Source organism: Palaemon carinicauda, chromosome 20 (assembly GCF_036898095.1).
Source record: "Palaemon carinicauda isolate YSFRI2023 chromosome 20, ASM3689809v2, whole genome shotgun sequence".
Lineage (NCBI taxonomy): Eukaryota > Metazoa > Arthropoda > Malacostraca > Decapoda > Palaemonidae > Palaemon > Palaemon carinicauda.
The window spans coordinates 70,139,406-70,167,396 of NC_090744.1; the positions used below are offsets into that span (position 1 = coordinate 70,139,406).

At 37.1% G+C, this 27,991-nt stretch overlaps 1 protein-coding gene across 1 annotated transcript; it reads left to right on the forward strand.

The window, feature by feature from the left end:
* Positions 1-3,291: 3,291 nt before the first annotated feature.
* LOC137659872 (uncharacterized) lies at positions 3,292-27,222 on the forward strand. Its single transcript, XM_068394652.1, has 4 exons — positions 3,292-3,360; positions 12,122-12,562; positions 17,541-17,700; positions 27,215-27,222. The coding sequence occupies exons 1-4, from the start codon at positions 3,292-3,294 to the stop codon at positions 27,220-27,222; spliced, it is 678 nt and encodes a 225-aa protein (XP_068250753.1).
* The last annotated feature ends 769 nt before the right edge of the window (positions 27,223-27,991 follow it).

Below are 27,991 nucleotides of genomic sequence, written 5' to 3' on the forward strand. Positions count from 1 at the left end.
ATATCCTTTCCTCACTGGGCTATTTTCCCTATTGGAGCCCTTGGGCTTATGGCATCTTGATTTTACAACTAGAGTTGTAGCTGACCTACTATTGATAATAATAATACTAACACTAATAATAATCCCACCACATGACCTTTATCAGCAATGGCTGTGCTGAACATCCGTGTATGATTTAGTTATGATTTCATAGAAATATTCTGTTGAAGAAATCTATCAATATTTTTAGAATAACTGATTTTTTTTTTCTTTCTTTTTTAGATTCAATTCTAGTGGGAGATGTAATGTAAGCGGAGTTTCCCGAGTTAATGAGAAGCAATGTGATTCTACAGTGTATCAAAGTAATATCTTTGCATTATTACCTCAAGCAATTAAAAGAATGTATTCCCCCCCTTCTCTCTCTCTCTCTCTCTCTCTCTCTCTCTCTCTCTCTCTCTCTCTCTCTCTCTCTCTCTCTCTCTCCACTTATTTTGGAATCTTTAAATTCTGAGCAACAAAATGTAATAATAATAATAAAGAAACAGGAGACAATCGACGAGAAGTAAATTAGTTTTACTCATCAGTGTTTCATAAAATGTTTCAATACGACGTAATGAAATTCGAAATTTAAATAAAAGATGTAAATCAGACGCTCAAAGGAATCCTTAAACGCAATCTGTAGGCATCTTTCCTTGAAATTTACCTTAGACTTATTACTGTATATCTTTGTATTTAAAACTCTTGGGAGGAGAAGATGAAAAATGTATTCACTCTATTTTTCAGATCTATTGATTGCTTCACTCACTTGGATATTACTTGTTTTTTATTACACGAATATCGATTTGCCATTACTCAGAGAAAGGTTAATCAATAATCAGATCTGAAAATTAAAAGGCAAATACATTTACAAGACTTCAAATGGATAGATTAAGGCTTATAGAGGTGACTGTCGAAGACGTAAGTCAAGTAATTAAGTTATCGAAGAAAGAGAGCATAGCAAAAGACGACAGGAGGAGTAGTGGCACACTGGCGATATTTTGCTGTAAAGGCTGACCAAGTTTTGTAAGGTATTTCTAGATAGCAAGAATGCTCTGTTAGAAAGGATTAGAAGAATAATGGTCTCATTGTAAAAGGGTAAAGGGGATAAAAAGGGAATTGTAAGAATTATAGTGTCCTATCGTTATTTGGTATACAATGAAGGATTTCTATTACATGAGGAAGTAACACAAGAAGACATATTAAAAGTATTCTTGGAAGGAAAGTGACTCTTTTCATGTTAAATTGAGCCCAAAACTAGAATATGTTATGCCTTAAAGGCTGTTAAAAAATTTCAAGGATGGATTGAGAGAGTGTGAGAAAAGGAAATGCATAGTCGGCAGATTGCGGAGTGGATTTTTATGGATTAAGGGAGAGAGAGAGAGAGAGAGAGAGAGAGAGAGAGAGAGAGAGAGAGAGAGAGAGAGAGAGGTGGTAGTAGTTATGTTATAAAAATTCCATACAGCAGGAAAATTCTATTCAACATAATAGCTGGAAAACTAGTTTTTTCTCTATGATGTTTTTTTTTTTTTTTGGGGGGGGGGGCAAAAATGTGTAAACATAACAGATGGAGAAAAAAATATAATATATTATTATCAGTATCATTTATTTAATAAAGTATTTTAGTAAGATGTAAGAGAAATAGGGATTTTAGAGTTTTGGATTAGGGCCTATTCTCATAACTATTAACCCTCTCGCGCACATACCCAATCCAAAATAGCGGCAGGTACAGCGGAAACGTTTTTTTTTTTATTCCTTTTTGGTAAATATTGGCACGTCTAAACTATATTATTATTATTATTATTATTATTATTATTATTATTATTATTATTATTATTATTATTATTATTATTAGCTAAACTGCAACCCTAGTTGAAAAAATAGGATACTATAATCCCAAGGGCTCCTATAAGGAAGAATAGCTCAGTGAGGGAAGGGAATAAAGACATAAATAAATTATTTGAGAAGTAATGAACAATTAAAATAAAATATTAAAACAAACAATAATAACAAAATTGAAATAAATATTTTATATAAAAACTAAAAAAGAGACCTTTGTCAGCCTGATCAACACAAAAACAATTGCTGCAAGTTTGAACTCTTGATGTTGCTCCGATTCAACTACTTGATTAGAAAGATCATTCCACAACTTGGTCACACTATTGAGCCTCGTGATGGAGAAGGCATGGCAATTAAAATTAACTGCATACCCAGTAAGATCTGAATGTATAGGAGGAATTATGAATATACGCTTCTGGTATGTTGTATAATAGCGGCAAATGATTGAAAATTATGGTAAACCAATCAGAATAGCTTTGCGAGGCTAAAAAATAATGAAAATGGCATGATGATCGTGAAATTTTTAAGGAATCTCCCAAATAATGTTTTGAAATAATCATGAAAAATACAAAAATTATATTTGGAGACTTCCTTTTATTGTAGATATTTCATGTTTCATTTTGCTATGCATGTGTTTGCTAATGAGTTGTTACTAATTAAAAAATGCAAATTTTCTGCAAATTACATTTTTCAGATTTTCCAACCTACTCATGTTAACGTTTCGAATTGTACCCGAGTAAGGAATAAAGATCGAAAGAAAATGTATACCCTGTGAAGGAAAAATATATGAATTGTTCGAAAAATTTGAGGAAATATCGTAGTAACGTGAACAAAAGTTTAGATTTTTGTTGAAAAGTAATTTACACTATCAGTTTTCTTATGGAATCGTTTATATTTTATTCGTTATCTCATATGGCATGTAAAATGAACTCCAGTTAGGTTACAAGGTAACAAGAAAACTGCATCTACGTTTTTTCATTTTATGTTTGATGTCGACAGGTGTTTTAAATCCCCCTTTTTATGTGAATCGTCGTCAGGACTACATTGGTTGATGATGGAATTACAATCCAATACTATTAGCCAAACTACAATCCTAGTTGAAAAAACAGGAGGCTACAAGCACAAAGGCTCCAACATGGAAAGTAGCCCAGCGAGGAAAAGAAATAAGAAAATAGAAAATAAACTGTGTACAAGTAATGAATAAAAAACATGGAATATTTCAAGATGAATAACATTAATATAGATATGCCATATATAAACTACAAAACCAGACTTGAGATAACCTGTTCAACATAAAAACATTTACTTAAAGTTTCAGCTTCTGAAGCACCAGTGATTCAACAGCCAGATAAGGAAGATCCTTCCATAATCTAGTCACAACTGAAATAAAATCTTTTGAATACTTTGGAAAAGGCTGGGTTGAGGGTAAATGTGGATATGATTGATCTTATGGAGAGGAGAAAGGAAGCCAGAGACAGGAGAGCTACACATGAAAGTAGAGGCTCGGTAATATAACAGGCGGAACAATTTAGATAATTGGGCTCTGCTATAAGTCAGGAGGAGGATGTGAGCCTGAAATTATTAATAGGATAAAAGCAGCCTGGTGGAAGTGTCATATATTATCAGTTTCACAGGCCGAGACTTTCTGGCAAAAAGAAACATATCTTTTTATTATTATTATTATTATTATTATTATTATTATTATTATTATTATTATTATTATTATTATTATTATTATTATCATTTACTAAGTTACTGTAGAGCCTAGTTGGAAGAGCAAGAGGTATCTATCCGTGGAACACCAACAGGGAAAATTGCCCAGTGAGGAAGAAAATAAGAAAAATGATTAAACTATGGATGAGAAGTAGTGAGCTAACAATATAAAATACTTCAAGATCGGCATCAACGTTAAAATAGATTCCATATATATATATATATATATATATATATACATATATATATATATATATATATATATATATATATATATACACAGTATATATATATATATGATATATATGTATGTATATATATATACACATATATATATATATATATATATATATATATATATATATACACAGTATATATATATATATGATATATATGTATGTATATATATATATACACACATATATATATATATATATATATATATATATATATATATACGTATATATACATATATACATTTTCTTATGCTGTCTGGAGACATTGAGCAAAATCCGGGACCAGTACGTCCTAGATTTCGTCAATGTCGTCTTCTGTATTGCAATATTCGTGGTCTTCATGCAAATATCCGAGACCTTACAGTTGCGTCCAGACAGTATGATATTCTTTTGTGCTCAGAAACTTTGGTTTCTAATATGAGGCACTCATCTGAGCTCCTTATAACTGGTTTTAAGAAGCCAATATTGCTGAAACGTGATTCCATTCCTAGGGCCAGGGGAATGGCGGTGTATATTAGGACCGAGTACCCTGCTTCTCATAAGTCCTGCTATCAATGTGGATGTCATGAGATTCAGGTAATAAAAGTTTGTGGCAGGCATAACAACTTTTATTTGTGTTCAATCTACCGAATCCAGACATGGATGATTCTATCTTTGATTGTCTTCTTACCATTATGGCTAAGATACAAAAAGATGATAGAAAGGCTTCGTTTGTCTTTGTTGGTGATTTTAATGCTCACCATAGGGAGTGGTTGAGTTCTATCTCTCCTACCGATCGCCATGGCTTAAGAGCTTTAGACTTTGCCTCAGAATCAGGCTGTGAGCAAATCATAAATGAAGCGACTCACAGGTCTGGTAATTGCTTGGACCTCGTATACACTGACTCCCCTGGCGTTATAACTAGTAAGGTTGGTTCTCCAGTCGGGACTTCTGATCATGCCTTGATTTCATTATTAGTGAAGACTGAGCAGCCTGTCCCTGATATATCATATTCTTGTAAAATTTATATGAAATCCCAACAGACTGGAATGGGATTTTGCATGATCTTTTGTGCTTGAATTGGTCACAATTATATAATAGTGTAGATCCTGTTGTTCCTTTGAATGAGAATCTAGTCAATATAATTGATAGGCGTATCCCTTCTCGTGTGCTAAGGTACCGAATGAAGGACAAACCGTGGTTCAATGATGATTGTAGACGTGCTTATTTGGAGAAGCAGGAGGCCTATCACCTTTGGAAGGGTAACAGATCAGATTTGACCTGGAACAACTATACTCAGCTTCGAGCTTTTGCTCAGAGAGTTTATGCCTCAACTGAAAAGGAGTACAATTTAATCATAAAAGAAACCCTCTCTGGTACAACTCAGGAGCATAAATGGTGGTCTACCCTTAAATCTGCACTCTTTGGTGTAGATGCAACAGTTCCTCCTTTACTTAAACCAGATGGCTCAGTCACTCACTGTCCAAAGGAAAAGGCAACCCTTTTGGCTGATGTTTTTGACAGTAAACAGAGTAATGAAAAACTTGAACTTCCTCATTCCTGTTTTCCTGAGGCTAAACTAACTAGTTTAGCTTTTCGATCTCGTGAGATTAAAGCTCTGTTGATGGACCTTGATGCTTATGGAGGTGTAGACCCTAATGGTATTTTTCCTTTGTTTTTTATAAAGACAGCAGATTTCTTAGCTCCAAAGTTATCTGTTATTTTACGCAAGTTAGCAAGAAGAGGAGCTTTTAGCACTTGTTGGAGAATTGGTAATGTTACTCCTCTATGTAAATGTGTTTGTGGTAGCTCAAGTCCCACTGATTACCGCCCAATTTCCATAACTCCCATATTATCTAAAGTTTTTGAACGTCTTCTGGCAAAACGTCTTAATAGGTTTGCTGAAGGTAATCATCTATTCCCTAGTTTGCAATTTGGTTTTCGGAAAGGCCTTGGAGCATGTGATGCTCTTCTTACAATCTCCAACGCAGTACAGAAATCCCTTGATTGTGGTCGGGAAGTTCGTATGATTGGCCTTGATTTTAGTGCTGCCTTTGACCGTGTTAATCATGAGGCCCTTGTTTTCAAACTGAAACAGTTGGGAGTGGGTGGGTCGTTTCTTAGCATTATTATTGATTTTTTAAGTGGTAGATCTCAAAGAGTTGTTGTTGATGGGCACCATAGTGAGTATAGGAATGTGATATCCGGTGTTCCACAGGGTAGTGTTCTTGGCCCATTACTTTTCATACTATATACACATGACATGTGGTTTGGCCTAGAAAATAAGCTTGTTGCATATGCAGATGATGCTACTCTCTTTGCATCAATTCCATCCCCTGAATGTAGATCTGGGGTTGGTGAATCCCTTAATAGAGATTTAGCTAAAATTAGTGCATGGTGCAAATTATGGGGTATGAAGTTGAATCCTAACAAAACTCAAAGTATGATTGTAAGTAGGTCAAGGACGGTGGCTCCTCCACATCCGGATCTCAGTATTGATAATGTTTCTTTAAATTTGTATGACTCTTTCAAAATTTTAGGTGTGATTCTTGACAGCAAATTTACTTTTGAGAAACATATAAGGTCTGTGTCTTCTTCAATTGCACAAAAAATTGGCTTATTGAGAAAGTCTTTTAAGATATTCGGTGATCAATCTATTCTGAAGAAGTGTTTTAATTCTTTTATTCTACCTTGTTTTGAGTAGTGTTCTCCTGTCTGGTCTTCAGCTGCTGATTCTCATCTTAATTTGTTGGACAGAAACTTACGGTCTATTAAATTTCTTATTCCTGATCTAGATATTAATCTCTGGCACCGTCGATCAATTAGTTCATTATGCATGTTGCATAAGATTTTTCATAACTCTGACCATCCTTTACATTCAGATCTCCCTGGACAATTCTATCCTGTTCGTAATACTAGGCAGGCAGTTAATTCTAATAGCCAGGCCTTCTCCATCATAAGACTCAATACTACGCAGTACTCTAGAAGTTTTATTCCAGCTGTTACCAAGTTGTGGAATGATCTTCCTAATCGGGTTGTTGAATCAGTAGAACTTCAAAAGTTCAAAGTTGGAGCAAAGGCTTTTTTGTTGACCAGAAGGACATGAGTCTTTTTATAGTTTATATATGACATTTTTGTTGTTGACGTTGTTAATAGTTTATATATGATATATCTCTTTTGACATTACTTTTTTCAGAATGATTTATTGTTAATTTGTTCTCTTCAGTTATTTATTTCCTTATTTCCTTTCCTCACTGGGCTATTTTCCCCTATTGGAGCCCCTGGGCTTATAGCATCTTGCTTTTCCAATTAGGGTTGTAGCTTGGATAGTAATAATATATATATACGTATATATACATATATATATATAGATATACATATATACGTATAAATATATTTATATATATATATATATATATATATATATATATATATATGTGTGTGTGTGTGTGTGTGTGTGTGTGTGTCTGTGGGTAATTTATGAAGAGAGACATATGTCACCCTATTAAATATAAACACGTTTTCTGCGAGATTAGGAAGATCATTCAACAATATGATGCAATATAAAACTTCTAGAATACTACGCACAATTTAGTCTTATGATGGAGACGGTGAGACTGTTAGAATTACGGACAATCTTATATATAATATATATGATTGCGTTTATGTGCCATAAACATAAAAAAATATTGATATGAATTAGATACTCTTTGACCTCTATTTTGAGGTGCCACCTTTCTAGCATTAGATGCTCTTTGACCTCTATTTTGAGGTGCCATTCTTATAGCATTAGATGCTCTTTGACCTCTATTTGAGGTTCATTCTTTCTAGCATTAGATGATCTTTGACCTCTATTTTGAGGTGTCATCTCTCTAGCATTAGATGATCTTTGACCTCTATTTTGAGGTTTCATCCTTCTAGCATTAGATGCTCTTTGACCTCTATTTTTAGGTTCCATCCTTCTAGCATTAGATGCTCTTTGACCTCTATTTTGAGGTGCCATCCTTCTAGCATTAGATGCTCTTTGACCTCTATTTTGAGGTGTCATCCTTCTAGCATTAGAGGTTATTTGACCTCTATTTTGAGTTGCCATCCTTTTAGCATTAGATGCTCTTTGACCTTTATTTTGAGGTGCCATCCTTCTAGCATTAAATGCTCTTTGACCACCTATTTTGAGGTGCCATCCTTCTAGTATTAGATGCTCTTTGACCTCTATTTTGAGGTGCCATCCTTCTAGTATTAGATGCTCTTTGACCTCTATTTTGAGGGTGCATCTTTCTAGCTTTAGATGCTCTTTTACCTCTATTTGAAGGTGGCATCCTTCTAGCATTAGATGTTCTTTGACCTCTATTTTGAGGTGTCATCCTTCTATTATTAGATGCTCTTTGACCTCTATTTTGAAGTGCCATTCTTCTAGCATTAGATGCTCTTTGACCTCTATTTTGAGGTGCCATCCTTCTAGTATTAGATGCTCTTTGACCTTCAGGATTTTCTCAGAACCAAATCTCTCCTCTTCCTCTGAGAACTCTTCATTACTGCTCCGCTCCTTTGAGAGATTTCTATTTCTTCTCTCTGCCTTTGAGAGCTCTCTTTCCCTCTTCTCTCTCTTTGAGAGCTTTTTATTATTCTTCACTTTCTTTGATACCTCTCTGTTATTCTTCTCTTCCTTAGTGACTTCACCATTACTGGTCTCTTCCTTAGACACTTAAGCATTACTGGTCTCTTCCTTTGAGAGTTTTCTTTTTCTCCTCTTTTTATTTGAGAGCTTTTTATCACTTCTCTCTGTCTTTGAATCGTTATCAGACCGATGTTCTTCAAGAGTAGGAACTTTTTCTTCTTCCTCCGTCTCCTCATTCTCTTCTTGGAAGATCGATTTCATCTTCCAGCTCATCCTGGACCTCTTTTCCTGCAGGAAGATCGATTTCATCCTCCAGTTCATCCTGGAAAGTTTCTTCAGATGGAAGAAATTCTTCCAGCTCTTCTTAGAACACTCCTTCTGCTGGATGAAATACACCATCTTCCAGCTCTTCTTGGAACATTCCTTCAGCTGGAAGATCGATTTCATCTTGCAGTGCATCTTGGAACATTCCTTCAGCAGGAAGATCGATTCCATCTTCCAGTGCATCTTGGAACACTCCTTCAGCTGGAAGAAATTCACCATTTTCCAGTTCTTCCTGGAAAATTCCTTCAGCTGGAAGAAATTCACCATCTTCCTGTGTAGTTTCTCCTTCGATTTCCTTGAGAAGATTCTGCAAAAGCTCTTCATCTCTCACAGTCTCTCCTCGTCTTCCGTTTCTTCCACACAGGCACTTGAAAAAGAAAAATGCTCCGACGGCAGTAGTGCCAAAGGCAGCTGTGCCCAAGATCAATGCCATCTTCGTCCAAAAGACATGTCGGTAGACCAAACGGAGAACCTCATCCATCTCCGCTGCTTCGCTGCCGACAATGTCCCTCATAGGGTGACAGGTTCGGTTCCTCGTACCTAACCAGGTTCGATAAACCGATGTACCCAAGGGCAGAATGCAGACGCCGCCACATCCTGTTTTCGGTCCTGTAATCCTGCAGATTCCGACGTGCAGAGTCACACAAGTCCAGTTCTTCCTCAAGAGCTGATCGCCATTGCCATTCAGCATTATTTAAAAAAAAAAAGGCAAGTTAAAGACTGAGAGAGAGAGAGAGAGAGAGAGAGAGAGAGAGAGAGAGAGAGAAGAGAGAGAGAGAGAGAGAGAGAAAATCCAACAAATTCTTCTTTTGGCTTCAACTGGAGTCCAAATGTCTTCAGGTATGAAGGAGAGAGAGAGAGAGAGAGAGAGAGAAGAGAGAGAGAGAGAGAGAGAATCCATAAGATAAAGAAATACAGAAAGGAATTAAAAAACAATAACAAAAGGAAAGATATATTCATAGTTTTCTTACTGTGCGAATCGTAACATTTATCAGGTAAGACGCTTCTGAGGCAAATCTCACCCTCTGAAGACCGTTCTGGAAGCATTCTTATTTCATCTTCGTTAATTCCGAGAATGTAATGTTAACCTCCGTATGAATTTCCTCTGTATTCGTGTTAACAATTAAGAATATAATCGGAAGAATAAGGAATCTCAAATCTCTCTCTCTCTCTCTCTCTCTCTCTCTCTCTCTCTCTCTCTCTCTCGTAGGATTCTTCAAAGTGTCTCCGGAGGAAAACAGGAGAAATTTAACGCTGAAGATGATTTTGTTCTTTTCCAAGGATTTTATTCCTTAATTCTTCGTTCGTTTTCACTCCATTTATGGAAATTCTTTCCTATTCTAATGAGAGAGAGAGAGAGAGAGAGAGAGGAGAGAGAGAGGAGAGAGAGAGAGAGAGAGAGAGAAAAGCATTCTTATATTTCATTTCCATTTATTCACAGACAGTCAAGTTCATCTCTCTCTCTCCTCTCTCTCTCTCTCTCCTCTCTCTCTCCTCTCTCTCTCTCTCTCTCTCTATATTATATATATATATATATATATATATATATATATTTATATACATATATATATATATATATATATATATATACATATATATATATATATATATATATATATATATATATTTATATATTTATATATATAAATATATATATATATATATATATATATATATATATATATATCAGCCGTTACTAATGCAGAACAAATGCCTCGAACTTTTTTATCTACTTGCGTCTGTTTATGGTCTTTCTATGTCAGTTTATCCCTGCAAATTTCTTTAGTTCTTCAATCCATCGTCTCCTTTTCCTTTCCCTGTTGATTTGGCGATAACTAGGGACCCATTCGGTTATATTTTATGAGAGAGAGAGAGAGAGAGAGAGAGAGAGAGAGAGAGAGAGATGAGGAGAGAGAGAGAGACTAATTGCTGACTGTACCATTTGAAGGTAAATAATTCCTCAAGACAAATTCATTACTGACATAACATGACTTGCCATTACTTAAATTGATCAGTTGTAGCAGACTCCCTCGTCTGGATATTTCTGTAATAATAATGTGTGTGTGTGTGTGTCTGTCTGTGATGGTTATCTAAATTCGTCGTGTCCTCATTCCCTCATTATTCATAATCGCTTCTGCTACAACTGATCAATTTGAGTAATGACAAGTCATGTTATGTCAGTATTCAATTTGTCTTAAGGAATTATTTACCTTCAGTTAAAACAGTCAGCAACTACTCTCTCTCTCTCTCTCTCTCTCTCTCTCCCTCTCTCTCTCTCTCTCTCTCTCTCATAAAATATAACCGAATGGGTCCCTAGTTATCTCAAAACCAGCAGGGAAAGGAAAAGAAGACGATGGATTGAAGAACTAAAGAAATTTGCGGGGATAAACTGAAATAGAAAGACCATGAGAGAGAGAGAGAGAGAGAGATGAACTTTACTTTCTGCGAATATATGGAAATGAAATATGATGTGAATGCTCTCTCTCTCTCTCTCTCTCTCTCTCCTCCTCTCTCTCTCTCTCTCTCTCTCTCTCTCTCTCTCCGGTCTTTATAATAGGAAAGAATTCCCAGAAATGGAGTCAGAATTAACGAAGAATGAAGGAATCGAAATCTTGGAAGAGTCCAAATTGTCTTCATCCTAAAATTTCTCCTGTTTTCCACCAGTGAAGTCACGAAGCTTCCAATCGATCAGAGATATTTGGAATTCGTGAATCTTTCGGTCATTTCCATAATAGTTAACACGACTACAAAGGAAATTCATAGGGAAGGCAAACATTACTTACTGGTAATGAATGAAGATGAAAGAGAAAGTCTTCCAGAAAGGACTCCAGAGTGTTAGATTTGCCTCAGAAAGAAAACTATGAATAGGTCTTTCCTCTTTTTTTTTTATTTCTTTCTGTATTTCTTTATCTTATGGATTCTCGGTTGGTGTATTCGTCTATGTATGTATATATGTATGTATGTATGTATGTATGTATATGTATGTATGATATATAAAAAAGTTATTATACACTATTCTCTCTCTCTATCTCTCTCTCTCTCTCTCTCATACCTGAAGACATTTAGACTCCTGTTGAAGCCATAAGAGAATTTGCTGTATACTCTCTCTCTCTCTCTCTCTCTCTCTCTCTCTCTCTCTCTCTCTCTCTCTCTCTCTCTCTCTCTCTCCTCAACTCGCTTTTTTTTTTTAAATAATGCTGAATTCAGGAAAGGTTTCGGTAATCATAGATATGGTTTTTCAAGTTTTCATAGCATTTTGCATGAATTTTGAAATGGAGGCAATGAAGAAAGCGGTAAGAATTCTCCTTAACGGAGAATGGCAATGGGTACATCGGTTTATCGAACCTGGTTAGGTGAGACTGTGAGAAATGAATTGCTTTTGCAGAATCTTCTCTAGGATATTGGAGAAACTACCCAGGAAGAAGGTGAATATCTTCCAGCTGAAGGAGGGTTCCAGGAAGAGCTGGAAGATGGTGAATTTCTTCCAGCTGAAGAAACTTTCCAGGATAAACTGGGAGATGAAATAGATCTTCCTGCTGATGGAGTGTTCCAAGATGCACTGGAAAATGAAATAGATCTTCCTGCTGGAGTACTCCAGGATGAACTGGAAGAGGAAATCAATCTTCCAGCTGTAGGAATGTTCCAAGAAGAGCTGGAAGATGGTGAATTTCTTCCAGCTGAAGGAGTGGTCCAGGAAGAGCTGGAAGATGGTGAATTTCATCCAGCAGAAGGAGGGTTCCAGGAAGAGCTGGAAGATGGTGAATTTCTCCCAGCTGAAGATGTGGCGGGATGTTGCAAAAACAACCCCCACACCCTTGAATCTTACTTACTTACAATGGTCTCCACAAAACAAACTTTCCCCTTACGTAATCTACAACCAGACTCTTGGACAAAAGGACAAAACAAAACAAAACATAACCTTAAAACTATAATTCTTAAAACTTAAAATAAATCATAAACCATCCACATTCAAAATAAATAGTTTAAACCAATCAAAACTTAACACTTTAAACTAATCAAAATTTAACACTTTAAACTAAATATATAATTAACAAAAAAAAAAACCTTTCCGCAATCCAATAAATCCTAACGAAACTTAAAACTAACCGCAACCCAAACATGAAAACACAAAACACATATATATTACGAGTTCAACACCAAAATTTGTATGCTCATATATGTTATTTGCAACACAGTCGTTCACAAACTGCCGAACTGTCTTTCACGGCACAACCCTCAATCTGTGATTAACAGGTTAAACTGTATGGCAAGTTGCCACCACTGCCTCCCTAATCGGGGTCGTAATCATCATCGTCATCATCCTTATCATCATTATCATCATCAATAGCAGCAATCGAAGTAAACAGGCCAGGTCATCGACAATCGTTAATCCAAAAAAACAGTCTAAATATGATCAGTTCCAGGCCAGGTCATCAACAGTAATCCACTTTCTAGAAATTTAGTCACTCCAAAGGAGGAATCGCAGCCTGCCAAAATAAAAAAGAAAAACACTTACGAACACTTCTAGCTAACTGAACTATCGCACTATAATCAAAGATAAATAATAAATTGTTCCTATCATTCACAATCACGACAAGCAAAGATAAACAAAACTGTACTTACTTTGAAAATCAAAAAAACACTTCCACGCTGGTCGAAAAATATATATATAATCCAGCTCTCACACAACTGCCTTATGCTGCAGTCAAATAAAAAAAGCATTCGCTCCGAAACATTCACCACTGTCGTAACCTTACTAAAAATGTAAACAAACAATCTCATTTATACCAACAGTCTTTCTCACCACAAACGATCGTTAACCTAACTACTTTCGCTCGCTAACACAATCTCTCTCTCTCTCTCTCTCTCTCTCTCTCTCTCTCTCTCTCTCTCTCTCTCTCTCTCTCTCTCTCACACACACACAGGATTTGGCAAAACAAAAATAAAAATAAAGCAAAAATAAATCCTCCACATTCCTCCCACCTTACTTTGCCAAATCCTTCTCACACAACACTTACATTATTTTTTTCATAACCCAGTCGCAGTCGGGAACGGGACCTCTACTCCGAGTAACTGGGCCTCCATATACTCTCTCATTCACTTCTTCCTTATCACAATCATTCGCTACATTAACACTATTCCTATCTAAATCCCTATCATCTAATATATCATGTACAATCATATCTACCTCGTTCTCATCTGGCCCTATAATTACACTCATTTCTGTAAACAGTTCATCCATTTCATCAAAAACATTCTCAACTTTAGTAAAAGATTCATTCATGCTACTTATCATTCTCCTGTCTCTCATTCTTGCGTTATTCATTTTTTCTTTTACATCATCTAACGAAAAGCCACACACACTATAAGTATCATTCATACTCAGCCACGTTTCATCTGTATTAATACATTTATCCTCCACACTCACTCGCACATTTACACCCTTGTCATACTTTTTCGTATTCTTACCTATACCTATAAATTTCCCTTGCACTTTCTCCTCACTTAAAACTTTCAAACGCCTCTTTTTCCTATATTCAACTAACACTAATTGTTTATTTTCCAGCCCTAATTTCTCATGCATACTAGATTCATACTTGCTCATTTCTAACCAATTATTCATCCCATTCTCACAAACAGTGATCCTATTCCTTCCACACACACAGGAGGACTCACCCAGCTGAACCCTCTCACACTCTAGTTTCCCGAACATCCTGGCTGACTTAATCCCTTCTTCCTACATACTCTAGCTACATGCCCATCTGCACCACATTCAGTACACTTACTCCGCGGCTCCTTGCACATTCTAGCATAATGACCATCCTTACCACAATTACCACAAATTACATTCATATGATTACTACGACATCCACTCGCTATGTGCCCAGTCATACCACACCGATAACATTTTATCCCTTTCTCTTTCTTGCACTCACTAATTCTATGCCCTACCTCACCACATCCAAAACAAGCACCTAGAGCCCATCTACATTCATTCTTCTTATGACCTTCCTTTCCACACCTATAACACTTTTCATTACGGACACGGCTATCTGACATACCTCGATGTGCACTCACACTCCTATCCCTATTGCACCAATTACCCTGCCTAAATCCTTCATTTGTCTTTACAGGTATTCCCACATTACTCGCCCTAACACTCCTATCTACTACATTATCAGCTACCCTCATTGGTCCTCTGAAAATTGCGTCCTTATAACTACCAAATTCTATTACACTTTCTTCCATTCCAGTTCTTACACTCACAGATTTACTTTCTTTCATGCACCTATCTAACTCATAATCCTCAACTATCTCTAGTATATCATCCCATGTCAATCTCTCTTGCGTCCACCTCATTTTCTCTTTGCGTTTCAAATTGATAAATTCACACACATTCTCAGGTACTGTTGCCAAAAACTTCCTCATTAACTCCTTATTCTCATTTATGCCTTCATCCCCATACTTCTTCCTAGCTAACGTTTCCAACCTACATACGTACATCGATATCGCTTCTCCTGCATTCATCCGTGCTTCATCAAAATCATTCTTACGCTTATACTTAACACTCCCTTTCATACGTTTTACCTGCTCAATTATTCTCTTTTTCACACTTTCATAATCAACGTCCCCTACACTCATTATCACTCCATACATCGTCAACAAATACCCAGTCAAATATTCTCCTAACTCCCTAGCCCAAACTCTTTTACTATCACCATACTTATCCTGACAATACCTCTCATACTCCTTGAAAAATCATATACATCCCTACTGCTATGCTCATTGAACCTTTCACACCGAGGTACCTCTCTCATAAACACAGTCTTACACACATCACGTTCATTCTCACTGCTATCATCACTGTCTACTCCCTTGTTACCTTCTTCCTCATTCGAATATAATGAATCCACTTCCACACTTAAATTCCTATCCTTAACCATTCCCTTCTTACCCTTTTTCTTACTTACCACTTTCACCCATTCACGATCGTCCTTGCTATCAACCTGATACTTTTTCTTCTCTTTCTTCACATCACTTTTACCTTTCCTTTCATCTTTCCTCTCACCTTTCTGTTCATCCTTACTATGCCTAATTCCCTTATCTTCAATATCACCATCACTATTACTACTATCACTATCACTTCCTTTCCCATTCTCACTAACCTTAACCTTCTCATCCACTATCAACCCATTACCCGAAGCTGAGGACACTCCTCCGACTGCACCTTCCCCCGTTATAGTTTTCATCATCCCCATGACTTGCCCCATCATATCTTCCATTCGTTTCTCCATTCGTTTTTCATTCTCTCGCATCCTCATCTCAACACCCTCTTCCACTCTCTCTACAGTTCCCTGAATTTCCCTCAGTTTCCTATGCATCTCCTCATTCTCACACCTTAACCACTTATTCTCTTCCAACAATTTCTCCTCACGCTCCTTACTCAGCCGCAATTCCTCCTCCAAAGCCTTATATTTACCTTCCATTTTTCTTCAACCTTAATTCTAAATTCGTATCCTATCAGTCCTTCGTCAAAGAGTCCAGCTATCAGTCCCACCTCAGCAGTCCCTGTTCGGGCGCCAAAATAATGTGGCGGGATGTTGCAAAAACAACCCCCACACCCTTGAATCTTACTTACTTACAATGGTCTCCACAAAACAAACTTTCCCCTTACGTAATCTACAACCAGACTCTTGGACAAAAGGACAAAACAAAACAAAACATAACCTTAAAACTATAATTCTTAAAACTTAAAACAAATCATAAACCATCCACATTCAAAATAAATAGTTTAAACCAATCAAAACTTAACACTTTAAACTAATCAAAATTTAACACTTTAAACTAAATATATAATTAACAAAAAAAAAACCTTTCCGCAATCCAATAAATCCTAACGAAACTTAAAACTAACCGCAACCCAAACATGAAAACACAAAACACATATATATTACGAGTTCAACACCAAAATTTGTATGCTCATATATGTTATTTGCAACACAGTCGTTCACAAACTGCCGAACTGTCTTTCACGGCACAACCCTCAATCTGTGATTAACAGGTTAAACTGTATGGCAAGTTGCCACCACTGCCTCCCTAATCGGGGTCGTAATCATCATCGTCATCATCCTTATCATCATTATCATCATCAATAGCAGCAATCGAAGTAAACAGGCCAGGTCATCGACAATCGTTAATCCAAAAAAACAGTCTAAATATGATCAGTTCCAGGCCAGGTCATCAACAGTAATCCACTTTCTAGAAATTTAGTCACTCCAAAGGAGGAATCGCAGCCTGCCAAAATAAAAAAGAAAAACACTTACGAACACTTCTAGCTAACTGAACTATCGCACTATAATCAAAGATAAATAATAAATTGTTCCTATCATTCACAATCACGACAAGCAAAGATAAACAAAACTGTACTTACTTTGAAAATCAAAAAACACTTCCACGCTGGTAGAAAAATATATATATAATCCAGCTCTCACACAACTACCTTATGCTGCAGTCAAATAAAAAAAGCATTCGCTCCGAAACATTCACCACTGTCGTAACCTTACTAAAAATGTAAACAAACAATCTCATTTATACCAACAGTCTTTCTCACCACAAACGATCGTTAACCTAACTACTTTCGCTCGCTAACACAATCTCTCTCTCTCTCTCTCTCTCTCTCTCTCTCTCTCTCTCTCTCTCTCTCTCTCTCTCTCTCTCTCTCTCTCTCTCTCTCACACACACACACACACACAGGATTTGGCAAAACAAAAATAAAAATAAAGCAAAAATAAATCCTCCACAAAGAAACTATCTAGGATGAACTGGAAGATGAAATCGATCTTCCTGCTGATGGAGTGTTCCAAGATGCACTGGAAGATGAAATAGATCTTCCTGTTGTAGGAATGTTCCAAGAAGAGCTGGAAGATGGCAAATTTCTTCCAGCTAAAGGACTGTTCCAGGAAGAGCTGGAAGATGGTGAATTTCTTCCAGCTGAAGAAACTTTCCAGGATGAACTGGAAGATAAAATCGATCTTCCAGTGGAAGAACAAGAAAAAGAGCCGGGTCTTCCTCAAAGAGGAGAAGAGGAGGATGCAGAAGAAGAGAAGGAGGAGAAGGAGGAAGAAAAAAAATTCCTACTCTTGAAGAACATCGGTCTAAAGACGATTCAAAGACAGAGAGAAGTGATAAAAAGCTCTCAAATAAAAAGAGGAGAAAAAGAAAGCTCTCAAAGGAAGAGACCAGTAATGCTCAAGTGTCTAAGGAAGAGACCAGTAATGGTGAAGTCACTAAGGAAGAGATGAATAACAGAGAGGTATCAAAGAAAGAGAAGAATAATAAAAAGCTCTCAAAGAGAGAGAAGAGGAAAAGAGAGCTCTCAATGGCAGAGAGAAGAAATAGAAATCTCTCAAAGGAGCGGAGCAGTAATGAAGAGTTCTCAGAGGAAGAAGAGAGATTTGGTTCTGAGGAAATCCTGGAGGTCAAAGAGCATCTAATGCTAGAAGGATGACACCTCAAAATAGAGGTCAAAGAACATCTAATGCTAGAAAGATGACACCTCAAAATAGAGATCAAAGAGCATCTAATGCTAGAAGGATGACACCTCAAAATAGAGGTCAAAGAACATCTAATGCTAGAAGGATGACACTTCAAAATAGAGGTCAAAGAACCTCTAATGCTAGAAGGATGGCACCTCAAAATAGAGGCCAAAGAGCATCTAATGCTAAAAGGATGGCACCTCAAAATAGAGATTAAACAGCATCTAATGCTAGAAGGATGACACCTCAAAATAGAGGTCAAAGAGCATCTAATGCTAGAAGGATGACACCTCAAAATAGAGGTTAAAGAGCATCTAATGCTAGAAAGATGACACCTCAAAATAGAGATCAAAGAGCATCTAATAATAGAAGGATGACACCTAAAATAGAGGTCAAAGAGCATCTAATGCTAGAAGGATGACACCTCAAAATAGAGGTCAAAGAGCATCTAATGCTAGAAGGATGACACCTCAAAATAGTCATAAAAGAACATCTAATGCCAGAAGGATGGCACCTCAAAATACAGATCAAAGAGCATCTAATGCTAGAAGGATGGCACCTCAAAACAGAGGTCAAAGAGCATCTAATGCTAAAAGGATGGCACCTCGAAATAGAGGTCAAAGAGCATTTAATGCTAAAAAGATGGTACCACAAGTAGAGATGTCAAAGAGCATCTAATGCTATAAGGATGACACCTAAAAAAAGAGTTCAAAGAGCATCTAATGCTAGAAGGATGGCACCTCAAAATACAGGTCAAAGAGCATCTAATGCTAGAAGGATGGCACCTCGAAATAGTGGTAAAAGAGCATCTAATGCTAGAAGAATGACACCTAGAAATAGTGGTAAAAGAGCATCTAATGCTAGAAGGATGGCACCTCGAAATAGTGGTAAAAGAGCATCTAATGCTAGAAGGATGACACCTCAAAATAGAGGTCAAAGAACATCTAATGCTAGAAGGATGGCACCTGAAAATACAGGTCAAAGAGCATCTAATGCTAGAAGGATGGCACCTCAAAATAGAGGCCAAAGAGCATCTAATGCTAGAAGGATGGCACATCGAAATAGTGGTAAAAGAGCATCTAATGCTAGAAGGATGACACCTCAAAATAGAGGACAAAGAGCATCTAATGTTAGAAGGATGGCACCTCGAAATAGTAGTAAAAGAGCATCTAATGCTAGAAGGATGGCACCTCAAAATAGAGGTCAAAGAGCATCTAATGCTAGAAGGATGGCACCTCGAAATAGTGGTAAAAGAGCATCTAATGCTAGAAGGATGGCACCTTGCAATAGTGGTAAAAGAGCATATAATGCTAGAAGGATGGCACCTCAAAATAGTGGTAAAAGTGCATCTAATGCTAAAAGGATGGCACCTCTAAATAGTGGTAAAAGAGCATCTAATGCTAGTAGGATGGCACCTCAAAATACAGGTCAGAGAGCATCTAATGCTAGAAGGATGGCACCTCAAAATACAGGTTAAAGAGCATCTAATGCTAGAAGGATGGCACCTCGAAATAGTGGTAAAAGAGCATCTAATGCTAAAAGGATGGCACCTCGCAATAGTGGTCAAAGAGCATCTAATGCTAGAAGGATGACTCCTCAAAATAGAGGTCAAAGAACATCTAATGCTAGAAGGATGCCACTTCAAAATAGAGATCAAAGAGCATCTAATGCTAGAAGGATGGCACCTTGAAATAGTGGTAAAAGAGCATCCAATGCTAGAAGAATGGCACCTCGAAATAGTGGTAAAAGAGCATCTAATGCTAGAAGGATGGCAACTCGAAATAGTGGTAAAAGAGCATCTAATGCTAAAAGGTTGACACCTCAAAATACAGGTCAAAGAGCATCAAATGCTAGAAGGATGGTACCTTGAAATAGTGGTGAAAGAGGATCTAATGCTAGAAGGATGACACCTCAAAATAGAGGTCAAAGAGCATATAATGCTAAAAGGATGGCACCTCGAAATAGTGGTAAAAGAGCATATAATGCTAGAAGGATGGCACCTTGAAATAGTGGTAAAAGAGCATCTAATGCTAGAAGGATGGCACCTTGAAATAGTGGTAAAAGAGCATCTAATGCTAGAAGGATGGCACCTCAAAATACAGGTCAAAGAGCATCTAATGCTAGAAGGATGGCACCTTAAAATAGTGGTAAAAGAGCATCTAATGCTAGAAGGATGGCACCTCAAAATAGTGGTAAAAGAGCATATAATGCTAGAAGGATGACACCTCAAAATAGAGGTCAAAGAGCATCTAATGCTAGAAGGATGGCACTTCGAAATAGTGGTAAAAGAGCATCTAATGCTAGAAGGATGGCACCTCGAAATAGTGGTAAAAGAGCATCTAATGCTAGAAGGATGGCACCTCGAAATAGTGGTAAAAGAGCATCTAATGCTAGGAGGATGACACCTCAAAATAGAGGCCAAAGAGCATCTAATGCTAGAAGGATGACACCTCAAAACAGAGGTCAAAGAGCATCTAATGCTAAAAGGATGGCACCTCGAAATAGATGTCAAAGAGCATCTAATGCTAAAAGGATGGCACCTCGAAATAGTGGTAAAAGAGCATCAAATGCTAGAAGGATGGCACCTTGAAATAGTGGTAAAAGAGCATCTAATGCTAGAAGGATGGCACCTCAAAATACAGGTCAAAGAGCATCTAATGCTAGAAGGATGGCACCTCGAAATAGTGGTAAAAGAGCATCTAATGCTAGAAAGATGGCACCTCGAAATAGTGGTAAAAGAGCATCTAATGCTAGAAGGATGACACCTCAAAATAGAGTTCAAAGAGCATCTAATGCTAGAAGGATGGCACCTCGAAATAGTGGTAAAAGAGCATCTAATGCTAGAAGGATGGCACCTCGAAATAGTGGTAAAAGAGCATCTAATGCTAGAAGAATGGCACCTAGAAATAGTGGTAAAAGAGCATCTAATGCTAGAAGGATGGCACCTCGAAATAGTGGTAAAAGAGCATCTAATGCTAGAAGGATGACACCTCAAAATAGAGGTCAAAGAACATCTAATGCTAGAAGGATGGCACCTCAAAATACAGGTCAAAGAGCATCTAATGCTAGAAGGATGGCACCTCAAAATAGAGGTTAAAGAGCATCTAATGCTAGAAGGATGGCACCTCGAAATAGTGGTAAAAGAGCATCTAATGCTAGAAGGATGACACCTCAAAATAGAGGACAAAGAGCATCTATTGTTAGAAGGATGCCACCTCGAAATAGTAGTAAAAGAGCATCTAATGCTAGAAGGATGGCACCTCAAAATAGAGGTCAAAGAGCATCTAATGCTAGAAGGATGGCACCTCGAAGTAGTGGTAAAAGAGCATCTAATGCTAGAAGGATGGCACCTCGAAATAGTGGTAAAAGAGCATCTAATGCTAGAAGGATGGTACCTCAAGATAGTGGTAAAAGTGCATCTAATGCTAGAAGGATGGCACCTCAAAACAGAGGTCAAAGAGCATCTAATGCTAAATGATGGCACCTCGAAATAGATGTCAAAGAGCATTTAATGCTAAAAAGATGGCACCTCAAGTAGAGATGTCAAAGAGCATCTAATGCTATAAGGATGACACCTCAAAAAAGAGTTCAAAGAGCATCTAATGCTAGAAGGATGGCACCTCAAAATACAGGTCAAAGAGCATCTAATGCTAGAAGGATGGCACCTCGAAATAGTGGTAAAAGAGCATCTAATGCTAGAAGAATGACACCTAGAAATAGTGGTAAAAGAGCATCTAATGCTAGAAGGATGGCACCTCGAAATAGTGGTAAAAGAGCATCTAATGCTAGAAGGATGACACCTCAAAATAGAGGTCAAAGAACATCTAATGCTAGAAGGATGGCACCTGAAAATACAGGTCAAAGAGCATCTAATGCTAGAAGGATGGCACCTCAAAATAGAGGCCAAAGAGCATCTAATGCTAGAAGGATGGCACATCGAAATAGTGGTAAAAGAGCATCTAATGCTAGAAGGATGACACCTCAAAATAGAGGACAAAGAGCATCTAATGTTAGAAGGATGGCACCTCGAAATAGTAGTAAAAGAGCATCTAATGCTAGAAGGATGGCACCTCAAAATAGAGGTCAAAGAGCATCTAATGCTAGAAGGATGGCACCTCGAAATAGTGGTAAAAGAGCATCTAATGCTAGAAGGATGGCACCTCGCAATAGTGGTAAAAGAGCATATAACGCTAGAAGGATGGCACCTCAAAATAGTGGTAAAAGTGCATCTAATGCTAAAAGGATGGCACCTCTAAATAGTGGTAAAAGAGCATCTAATGCTAGTAGGATGGCACCTCAAAATACAGGTCAAAGAGCATCTAATGCTAGAAGGATGGCACCTCAAAATACAGGTTAAAGAGCATCTAATGCTAGAAGGATGGCACCTTGAAATAGTGGTAAAAGAGCATCTAATTCTAAAAGGATGGCACCTCGCAATAGTGGTCAAAGAGCATCTAATGCTAGAAGGATGACTCCTCAAAATAGAGGTCAAAGAACATCTAATGCTAGAAGGATGCCACTTCAAAATAGAGATCAAAGAGCATCTAATGCTAGAAGGATGGCACCTTGAAATAGTGGTAAAAGAGCATCTAATGCTAGAAAAATGGCACCTCGAAATAGTGGTAAAAGAGCATCTAATGCTAGAAGGATGGCAACTCGAAATAGTGGTAAAAGAGCATCTAATGCTAAAAGGTTGACACCTCAAAATACAGGTCCAAGAGCATCAAATGCTAGAAGGATGGTACCTTGAAATAGTGGTGAAAGAGGATCTAATGCTAGAAGGATGGCACCTTAAAATAGAGGTCAAAGAGCATCTAATGCTAAAAGGATGGCACCTTGAAATAGTGGTAAAAGAGCATCTAATGCTAGAAGGATGGCACCTTGAAATAGTGGTAAAAGAGCATCTAATGCTAGAAGGATGGCACCTCAAAATACAGGTCAAAGAGCATCTAATGCTAGAAGGATGGCACCTCAAAATAGTGGTAAAAGAGCATCTAATGCTAGAAGGATGGCACCTCGAAATATTGGTAAAAGAGCATCTAATGCTAGAAGGATGACACCTCAAAATAGAGGTCAAAGAGCATCTAATGCTAGAAGGATGGCACTTCGAAATAGTGGTAAAAGAGCATCTAATGCTAGAAGGATGGCACCTCGAAATAGTGGTAAAAGAGCATCTAATGCTAGAAGGATGGCACCTCGAAATAGTGGTAAAAGAGCATCTAATGCTAGGAGGATGACACCTCAAAATAGAGGCCAAAGAGCATCTAATGCTAGAAGGATGACACCTCAAAACAGAGGTCAAAGAGCATCTAATGCTAAAAGGATGGCACCTCGAAATAGATGTCAAAGAGCATCTAATGCTAAAAGGATGGCACCTCGAAATAGTGGTAAAAGAGCATCAAATGCTAGAAGGATGGCACCTTGAAATAGTGGTAAAAGAGCATCTAATGCTAGAAGGATGGCACCTCAAAATACAGGTCAAAGAGCATCTAATGCTAGAAGGATGGCACCTCGAAATAGTGGTAAAAGAGCATCTAATGCTAGAAGGATGGCATCTCGAAATAGTGGTAAAAGAGCATCTAATGCTAGAAGGATGACACCTCAAAATAGAGTTCAAAGAGCATCTAATGCTAGAAGGATGGCACCTCGAAATAGTGGTAAAAGAGCATCTAATGCTAGAAGGATGGCACCTCGAAATAGTGGTAAAAGAGCATCTAATGCTAGAAGGATGGTACCTCAAGATAGTGGTAAAAGTGCATCTAATGCTAGAAGGATGGTACCTCTAAATAGTGGTAAAAGAGCATCTAATGCTAGAAGGATGGCACCTCAAAATACAGGTCAAAGAGCATCTAATGCTAGAAGGATGGCACCTCGAAATAGTGGTAAAAGAGCATCTAATGCTAAAAGGATGGCACCTCGCAATAGTGGTCAAAGAGCATCTAATGCTAGAAGGATTACTCCTCAAAATAGAGGTCAAAGAACATCTAATGCTAGAAGGATGCTACCTCAAATCAGAGATCAAAGAGCATCTAATGCTAGAAGGATGGCACCTTGAAAATGTGGTAAAAGAACATCTAATGCTAGAAGGATGGCACCTCTAAATAGTGGTAAAAGAGCATCTAATGCTAGAAGGATGGCAACTCGAAATAGTGGTAAAAGAGCATCTAATGCTAAAAGGATGACACCTCAAAATACAGGTCAAAGAGCATCTAATGCTAGAAGGATGGCACCTTGAAATAGTGGTAAAAGAGGATCTAATGCTAGAAGGATGACACCTCAAAATAGAGGTCAAAGAGCATCTAATGCTAAAAGGATGGCACCTCGAAATAGTGGTAAAAGAGCATCTAATGCTAGAAGGATGGCACTTTGAAATAGTGGTAAAAGAGCATCTAATGCTAGAAGGATGGCACCTCAAAATACAGGTCAAAGAGCATCTAATGCTAGAAGGATGGCACCTCGAAATAGTGGTAAAAGGGCATATAATGCTAGAAGGATGGCACCTCGAAATAGTGGTAAAAGAGCATCTAATGCTAGAAGGATGACACCTCAAAATAGAGGTCAAAGAGCATCTAATGCTAAAAGGATGGCACCTCAAAATAGTGGTAAAAGAGCATCTAATGCTAGAAGGATGGCACCTTGAAATAGTGGTAAAAGAGCATCTAATGCTAGAAGGATGGCACCTCAAAATACAGGTCAAAGAGCATCTAATGGTAGGAGGATGGCACCTCGAAATAGTGGTAAAAGAGCATCTAATGCTAGAAGGATGGCACCTCGAAATAATGGTAAAAGAGCATCTAATGCTAGAAGGATGGCACCTCGAAATAGTGGTAAAAAGCATCTAATGCTAGGAGGATGACACTTCAAAATAGAGGCCAAAGAGCATCTAATGCTAGAAGGATGACACCTCAAAATAGAGGTCAAAGAGCATCTAATATTAGAAGGATGACACCTCTAAATAGAGGTCAAAGAGCATTTAATGCTAGACGGATGGCATTTATAATAAATCTAGATGAAAATTGCAGATTCAATAATTGTAAAATTTGATTGATTTTAATCAAATGTAAAAATAAAAATTGAAACGGCTTTTTCCTTAAAAGATTTGGAAAAAGAAGAAAAGTCTTTTTTTCATATTTTATCAGGAAAATTTAGAAAAATACCTTCAAAATTTGATTTTTTATTAATAATAAAGAAAATATACCCATTTTTATATATTAATTCATCAATTTATTAAATTTTACAGTAAATTTTGATAAAAAATATATTCTAAATATAAAGAATCTAAAGTTGAAATGATAGTTATATATTAGATAAGGATTAAGCATGAGTTTTTAGTTACTCTTTTAAAGCATATTTATTTTTTATATAATTTTGATAGCATATTTATATATTGAGATGAAAAACAAACTAATATATATTCATTTTTTCAATATGTGCTATTTTTTGCCAAATATTTGCGAGATATTAAAGGTAATTTGCCATTGTTTACATAAGAAGTTGACAGTTACCTTTTAAATATCTATTATTGTCAACGATTATTTTAACTCAAAATAGATGACGTCAAAGTCGTTATTTTCACTTAAGAAATTGGCGCTGAATTCAAACACTAACAAAATAACTTAATTATTCAGAATTATGAAAAATATACAGACTTTTCAACAAATTTTCTTGATTAAAATTAAACTTTGATAAAATCTAAGGAAATTTCATTGAAATTTTCACTAATTTTTATTTATATAATCTTTTTCATTTTGACCACGTGTTCTTGCTAAAAAAATCAGCTGATTTTTTGCATTACCAACTTATATTTGCAATGTACCTTCAATATATCATATTTATTTGATAAATAGAGAATTATTGGCATAAAAAGCTATTCTTAATGAATTTTCCTAGTTCACTAATTTAACATTTAATAAAAATTATATTTATTAAGCATAAATTTAAAGTTTATACAATAGCTATATAATAGAAAAGTTAATAGTTGCAAAATTAGTTGTTTTTATACTCAATAGGAGGCGATACCATCGCCATGTCCATGAAATTCTTTTTAGGTGCCGAGCGTAAAATGTGTATAAAAACATGATCAATTATTATAAACATATCATAATAATTGTCGTGAATTTCGCTCCGACTTTTATATGATTAGTTGTAGGTCCGATGGTTTGGGCCGATAACAAAACCTTGAAGAGGTTAGCCTCCCAAAACCGTCTAGGAATCGAATAAAATACGCCTACACTTTACAATTTTATTACAAAAATAGTTATTTAATGAGGGAATAACATGTTAAAACATTTACACTGATTAATAAATGAAACTATTTCACTTGAGGAATTACACGTGCTCGTGGGACACTAAGTCCAAGTCGGACTTAAAAAGAGAACAAAATACACTTAATTTTAACAAAATACCTTGGTAGACCACATACCAAGGTTTTCTAACGTATTTTAGTGAATGAATTAGATCCCCAATCACTGGGATCACCTTAATATAAATAGATACAATTTCACTTGACACTTAGAAAAAACTATGGGGAACCGACCTGGTTTTACACGGTTAGGAGCAGAGACGTAACAATAAAATACAACTTACTTGTTCGGGGATATTAGGCAAAGAGAACGACCGTAGCTCTCGCAGCTTCGAAGAAAACTACGATTTCCCGCGCTAACTATAGTGTCCTTGGTAGAGGGGAGGGAATTCTTACATTATTAAGTTATAAGGGGTTTGTTAAAACTTCTTTATCTACCACAAGACTGAGAAACTGTTAAATTCTTACTTTAGATTCAAGGGGGAGCTTAATGATTCGGCTGAGGGCCATAATTTGCTATAATCCACCAAATTAGAGAGCCCTCGGCTCTAAACATATACATTTTCATCATGGCATAGTAACATGATATTACGTTCGTGATTCATAAATTACAAATACTTAATTTCTTTAAAACCCGCTCCTTCCCCACCAGGTGGTTAAATTTTAGGCCCCAATACTGTCGCGTATTGGACCATAGTCATTTGTAGCAATGCCCGCGAGATCTTCCAGCCTTTCCTCAATTTAACGTAACGTTTGTGGAGTTGAATGGCGGGACTTTTGAATGATCAGTTCGAAATTCCCGACATCCTCCACACCCGAAATAAAGGGGCGGTGAAACGTTGGTCAATTAGGCAAGACTGGACTCGGGGGAGGAGTACCCACTCCAAGACTCTGTTAGGCTCGTTGCGTAGCGCTTCACAATGACTCTAACAGAGCATACCCAATGCACATCAACAGCAATGTTACCCCGGGGCAATCAACTCTTACAGGTGTATACAAAAATAACAAGAAAAATGTACCCAGACAGATAATACATACAACGGTCCAAATGGAAAGGCAAGTAGGCAATGGGCCTACGACAATCGACATTCAATGTATATATACACAAGAATAGCAATAAAAATTGTATTCAGACATATAATACGTACACCAATTCAATCATAAGGCAATCTGCCCTTAATCACATTAATAGAATCACTCTTCTCACACTGCCACACATAGGCAATTACCTTAGGGGGAACAAGAGGGAGGGGCCTGGTTCTGTACAACGCTCGGTTGGTAAGTACGAGAGACCATCCCGTCCCCGTTCTCCACACCCAACGCACTTCCAACCTCTGTGGATTCATGCACACCTACACTCTCTTCTTTTCACCCTCCCTACCTACCAGATGGGGCACTCCCTTTCTCACTTACTGTTTGCAGCTATGCA